We start from the raw sequence: 7,068 nt of genomic DNA, 5'->3' as shown, positions 1-7,068 counted from the left end.
CAAGCGTCCCCCAAGGCCAACCAATCAGTATCTAGATGAGGTGGGACTTCCATGCCATTCACTGATGGAGGCAACTGCCCCTCACTGAGGACCCCCATCCTCTAGGCAACTTACTGTACGCCTTTACACAATAACAGCAAATAGATCGTATTCTTTTCCTATTTAAACTGTTGTGGCTTTTGCTGTTGTTCGGTCCACATGCAGGGGCCCCCGCACTTGTTCTTGCTCTTCTTCAGAAGGCGGTGATAATGTGGGACAGGCAGTGGCCGGACAGACAGCAAACATGGCGGCGGTCGTCAGGCAGTTGGGAGTAAGATGGTGTGGCCTCTGGAACAGCCACGTCTCCCGAGCTCAGCTTGCTCTCTCCGTGTCTCGGTGTCCCCTGTCAACCGGGGTGAGTAACTTCCCAGCGCCTGACCAAGTGATAAAATGACCCTGACCTGACACCGGGCTGAGGTTCCAGACCATCTTCAGCTGATTGGTCAGGAGAGGGGGTGGGAACCTGGGTCTGGCTAGTCAGTGGGTGTCTTAGCCTAAACATACAATCAGACTTTTACTGTGATTCATAAAATAATATCATAACTTTACTAGACTTACTGATTGCTTCATTTTAACTTAACTGGACATAAGTTAACGAGGCTTACTGATAGCTTAAAGTTTTGCAGCAATGAGTAATTATGTTCCTGTATTTTCTGCTTCATAACCAATAAATCATAATTTACATTTTACTGATTGTCATAATATGTATCTCGTAACTATTGATCGCTTAATAACTTAGAATTCCTAACCTTTTACTGTATTATTGTATCATAACCTTACTAGGTGTGCTGATTGCTTCATGACATAACATAAACTTTACTTTTCTGTATTTTTAATTAATAACTTATAAGTCCATAATTACTTTTTAAAACAAATTGTCTGTTAATAATTTGGGTTGTGAATCCAAATCCCAGCACACTAGTTGGGAATTTTGATTTCAGTTTATTTTCAGTATTTATTTATGTAGCGACAGTATCACTTTGTTCAGCCTCCCTTTTTGCCCTTGTGAAGGTGGTGGTGGGCTATCTTATTGAACGTCTTTAATGTATGTGGTGTTTGTACATCACATCCCTGGTCAGTAAGGAAATCCAGAATTTTGATGCAAGTACAGTGAGATATTTTCAAGTCAAGATGGCTTGTGGATTGAATGAAAACTTTGAGGTGGGGGTCTTCCATGCACTGTCAGCTGTTGTTATTCCTCTGAAACTGGAATCAGTCTCTATGTGAATGTCCAGAAATTGCTATCAGTAATTCTGTGCTTCTCCATAAAGTATTTCATTTTCATGAGGAGAATGCAGAGTGGCAATATAAAATGAAGTTTACAGTTTTAAAATAGACTAGAAGGACCTAGAATAGCAGGGGTGTGTGAGCACATATGGGATCCTGGACTTCATAAATGCAGCATAGAGTACAAAGACAAGGAAGTTATGAGAAAGTTGAATGAGTTACTAGTTTGCAGTATTGTATCCAATTTTAGGCACCACACTTAAGGCATTAGATCAGATGTAGGAAAAGATCATGTTTCTAGGATGTGATTTTTGAGAAGATTTGTGGCTCAGGTTGACGTTCAAATTGTAAGATTGCTCGCTGAGCTGGTAGGTTTGTTCTCAGATGTTTTGTCACCAAGCTGGGTAACATCATCAGTGAGCCTCCAGTGAAGCGCTGGTGTTCTGTCCTGCTTTCTGTTTATGTGTCTTGGTCTCTCAGGGGAGTGATATCTTTTCTGATTTTTTTTTCTCAGAGATTGATTTGGGCCCCATTTACCAATGTGTTTGTTGATGGAGTTCTGGTTTGATTGCTAGGCCTCTTGGAATTCCTGTGCGTATCTCTGTTTTGCCTGTCCTAGGATGGATGTGTTGTCCCAGGCAAAGTGGTGCCCTTCTTCGTCTGTGTGTAAGAATACTAGTGATAGTTGGTCATGTCTTTTGGTGGTTAGTTGATGTTCGTGTACCCTGGTAGCTAGTTTCCTGCCTGTCTGTCCACTGTAGTGTTTATTGCAGTGCTTGCAGCGTGTTTTGTGAATGACATTCGTTTTGCTGGTTGTTGGCACAGGGTCCTCTAGGTTCAGCAGTAGCTGTTTCAGTGTGTTGGTAGGTTTGTGGGCTACCATGATGCCAAAGGGTCAAACCAAACCCTGACATTAAAGTACACCTTCTGAAGTGCTACATAGGTTATGTGGCTCAGGTCTCTGGAGTGAGGCTTGAACCCACAACCTGAAACAGGGGTGAGTGTTAAGCCTTGGCTCACTTTCCCTTGTCGCATGATGGTCACTTCATCTTCAATGTGCTCTTCAAAATAATTTGGATAATTTAAAAGTATTGTGATGAATGTGAACATTAGCTTGTTGTAATAGCCTGGAGCGCACACAAGGTATTTATATTTCTTTATTGCAAAAGTAATCAAATTGACGGAACCGGTTTGTCTACTGCAGAAAATGTTTCACAAAAGAATGTAGGAGAGGATGAGACAGAAGACTACTTTGTTCTCTTGCAACATGTATTATGAGTTTGCATTTTCTTTTGGTCCCACGTTGTTTGGAATCATCACTATTTAAGGATGCAAAATTGAGAGCTCTGTTCAATTCTACTTTCCCATGCTGTCTGGCTAGGTCAGTGCTTAGGCAAGTGTCATATTGCATATGTGACCTGGCTCTTCTGTGCAGCCATAAATGTTGCTCACTGGAACACAATGCACACATGCACAACTGCGTATTAGTCCCTAGCTTGTTACAGACAATGCAAAAAATATAACAGCAACTGGAATATGCACCTGTGATCACACCGGATGGACTTTGCGGTGATTCACCTCATGGAAGAATAGATAGCATACACTCTTCATGTTCTTATTGGCTGCCTGGATGTGGTGCCAGGGAACCAGTATGGTCGATAGCACTATGACCACAGTAACGAGGGAAAAGAGAAAATTGAGAGAACAATAAACTGCAATGAGTAGTCTCAATCGGTTGAACAGGAACGTGCCCATTAATGGTTCAAGAATCCCTTCTAGGGGACATTACAATTTATAAAGTAACGGTTAAATATACCAAGAAGATGTTGTCTTTCCTTTGATGTTAAACTAAAAGCCCAATCTGGGAGAAAGTGAGGTCTGCAGATGCTAGAGATGAGAATCGAGATTGTGTTGCTGGAAAAGCACAGCAGGTTAGGCAACATACAGGGAGCAGGAGAATTGACGTTTTGAGCCAGGGCACTTTATCAGGACACTAAAAGCCCAATCTGTCTGTTCAGACAAACATGAAAGATTTCACACATCTCCAGAGGACCAGGGGAATTCTCGACAGTGTCTTGACTGACATTCATTCAAAAGTGTCTGCTGAGATTACAAGTTATAGAGCCAGACTTGGACTGAGTTAAACTGATCCTAGGTCATTGAGGGAAGTGAAGTACTCATCACGACCATATCTGGCACATTGTTTCCCATCTTCTTTCTATCTCTCAGATGCCATGTTATAATGAGATTCTCTGGAGAACTGGGTTGGGGAAGAATGACAGAGATGATTTTGAATTTAAGTTTGAAGCCAAAATGAAATGAGAGAGAGAAACATAGCCATGAGTGAACTTGAATGTGTGGACAACTCTTATACTTATTCAGCAGGCACAAGACAGCAAGGAAGGCAGCTTGAACACCTACCAATAATAATTCATGAACAACTTGCATTAACATTGTCCTTCAGCATAGCAAAGTTTTCTCAGGTTCACACAAAATGTGATACGCAATGAAAAGGGTACTAGGTCAGGTGATGAAAGAGTTGGTCAAAGATACAAGTTTTTCATGAACATTTTTAACCAATGGAGTGAGTGGCAGAGTGGTTTAGGGAGAGAATTCCAGAGCTTATGGCATAGGCAGCAGGAGGCATAACTTCCAATGGTGGACTATTGCAAATCAGGGTCATGCAATGGACCAGAATTGGTGAAGTGTAGAGTTGCAAGACTGAAGAAGATTACAAGGATTAGGAGGGGACAAGGTGATTGAGGTATTTGAAAGAAAAAAAAGGTCTTTATTTTAAAGGGAATTGTGGTTTTGCTAAAACTGTGCAAGCCATGAGTCAGACCACAACTGGAAAACTGTGAGCCCCTTATCCAAAGAAAGATGTATTGGCTTTAGAGGAAGTCCAGGGACTGATATCAGATATGGAGGGACTGTCCTTTTGAGGAGAGATTGAGTATGTTCGGCATGTACGCATTGGAATGGAGAAGAATGGGAACAATCCTAACAAAACATACAAAATTCTCAGGGGATTTAACACCATAGATATGAAAAGACTATGTCTGTTATTAGAACCTCAGGCATAATCTCAGCGGGTATAATCTCAGATTAAGGAGTTGCAAATTAAAGACCGGGATAACAAGAAATTTCTGCTGTCAGAGGGTAGTGGGCATGTGGAGTTGTTTACTGCAGAGGGCTGTCATGGCTGGATCTTTAAATATATTCAAGGCTGAGATGGACAAATTTTTTTAATCAGTAAGAGAATCATGAGCTATCCAGGCAAGAGAGTGGAGTTAAGGATCACTGCTTAGCCATGATCTCATTGAGTGAAGGAGCAGAATAAATAGGCTGAATGGCCTTTTTCTGCTCCTACTTAAGATCATAAAATCTGGTCTTATGAAATGTTAGAGTCAGAATGCTGCAGGACCGTGGAGAGTCAGTATAAATCAGAAAGCACAGGAGCTCTAGATCTGACATAAGTCAGACTGGACAATTTTCTTGTAAGTAGTAGTCCTGTGCATCCCCTCCACTGCCGTGCACTCTTTGCCTCAATTTGGAGGAGGCAGACAGAGCTGACATGCTGGATTGAGGGGCATCTAGCAACAAACACCAAAACCCTTGCCCCAGATGAGGTATTTTAGTTCCTCCAATTTAGAAGAATGTGTAGGGAATGAGTCATGGTAGATGCATCTGAGCATCCAGCAAGGGCAGCACTGGTCTGGCTGCGATACAGTCCACAGTCGAATAGCTGACCGACTGACTGATTCACATACAAAGGACATCAACATCTGAGTTATAGTGGACCTGAACAAATAGAATTAAATTCAGACATTCACAGGAGTGGATATAGGCAGCCAGTAACAAAAAAATACAATGCATTTCTTACACATACACTAACGTTAGCAAGTCTTGTCTCCACCACCGTTTGCAATTGAGCAGCACTGCAAAAATCATACAGGATCAACAGAAATCCAATCTCTGATTAAGCTGATTAGACATGTATTTGTACCTGGTATCGGAGGTACCTTGATACCTTGGCTCAAGGTTATGTCCATTCTTGTATCCTTCAGTCCTTTTCCTGAATGTCACCTTTACTCCCAACTCCGAGTCAATAAACTGTGGCTTCAGCTCATGCCAAAGGTTTCAGCACGTATATGAGGGTGACACTCTGGTGGTGTACTGAGGGGGTACTGCATGTCAAGAATGCTATCTGTCAGAGGAGGTGTTGTTCTGAGGCCCCAAAAGGATATAATGGATCCCCTAGCCCTATGGGATTTCTCCCATCAGCTGGTCAATACTTATCTCACAATCAGCATCATGATTTTACAGAGCTTGAAGTAGATTACGACACACAAAGTAGAAATGGAAAAAATAACAAATTTGATACAAACAAATTGTATATTTTAATATAATGTAGAAGTTTTCCATTTAGCTGGTAAGATTATTGAGCTTTTAAATTTTTTATTGTTTTACTTTATTCCACAAAAATCACAGATTAGAATTGTAGAACAGTTAAATAGAGAAGAACATTCAGCTCACTGTGCACATGTCAACTACTTGCAAGAGAAATTCACTTTTTCGATGGGGGCATGCAAATTTTTTCTCTTCAAAATAATGATCCAACTCTGTCTTCAAAGCCAAAGTCTCTTCCACTGTTCTAGATACAGCATTCCAATTAGTGTTTGAAAAGGTTTCTCTTCATGTCATCATTGCTTCTTTTGCCAATAACTTTTATTAACCTTCCAGCATTGGGAACAGCTTCCTCAGAGTCTTCCCGATTTAGAAATATGGAAAATAGGAGCAGAATGCAGCTATTTGACCATCGAGTTCAGTCCAACGTTCAGTTTGATCATGCTGACACTGTAGCTTGACGCTATACTCCTGCTCTCTCCAACTGACACGTTTAGCTTGTAGAAATGTTAAATAATGTCTTGGACTCCACAGCCATCTGTTGTAAAGAATTCTATGAGTTCAGCATCCTCTAAGTAAATTTCTCCTCATCTCAGTCCAAAATTGCCATCAAATGTCTTGCATTATGACCCCTTTTTCTGAAGCCCTTGCACTCAACCTGTGTAATCACTTTTAAATCTTATATGAAATCACCTCTCATTCCTCTGAATTCCAGCACAGTCCACAAGTAAAATCTACCCAATCTCTTCTGATTTGACAGAAACTGCTGATGCAGGAATCAGACTGGTGCACTTTCACTGCACTCCCCCCGGCAAGTTTTTTTTTTGGTAAAGAGACCAAATCCGCACACAGTGCTCCACTTGTAGTCAAACTAAGACCCTGTACAGCTACGGTAAGACTTCTCTGCTCCTGCACACAAACCGTCCTGCAATGAAGGCCAACATAATGTTTTCCTTCCTAACTGCTTGCTGTACATGCAAGCTGGCTCTCAGTAAACAGTGTAAAAAGGACACCCAGGCCCCTTTACACATACGTTCCCATTCTATGACCATTCAAATAATACTCTGAATTCTGATATTTTTCTACCAAAATGAACAACTTCACACTTATTCACATTACCCAACTTCTCCAATCTATCTAAATTATATTTTCTAGTTCCTGAAAACATTCAGGTTGTAGGTTTGCTTACTGAGCTGGTAGGTTTGTTCTCAGACCGTGCTAGGTAACATCATCAATGAGCCTCCGGTGAAGCGCTTGTGTTTTGCCCCGTATTCTATTGATGCATCTTGGTCTCTAAGGTGATATCATTTCTAGTTCTTTTTCTCAGAGCTTGGTAAATGGGGGTCCAAATCGATGTGTTTGTGTTTTTTTGGAGTTCCAATTTGAATGCCAGGC

At 41.2% G+C, this 7,068-nt stretch overlaps 1 protein-coding gene across 1 annotated transcript in view; it reads left to right on the top strand.

Moving 5' to 3' along the window:
* The first annotated feature begins 146 nt into the window (after positions 1–146).
* The window catches only part of bckdha (branched chain keto acid dehydrogenase E1 subunit alpha), a 76,543-nt gene continuing 69,621 nt past the window's right edge, over positions 147–7,068 (top strand). The window contains exon 1 of the mRNA XM_072549309.1: positions 147–394. Coding sequence (XP_072405410.1) covers positions 284–394 — 111 coding nt within the window. The 5' untranslated portion in view covers positions 147–283. The remainder of the gene's footprint in view (positions 395–7,068) is intronic.

Source organism: Chiloscyllium punctatum, chromosome 29, assembly GCF_047496795.1.
Source record: "Chiloscyllium punctatum isolate Juve2018m chromosome 29, sChiPun1.3, whole genome shotgun sequence".
Lineage (NCBI taxonomy): Eukaryota > Metazoa > Chordata > Chondrichthyes > Orectolobiformes > Hemiscylliidae > Chiloscyllium > Chiloscyllium punctatum.
The sequence above is the reverse complement of the archived record's forward strand: the minus strand, read 5'-3'. Positions and strand labels throughout refer to the sequence as shown.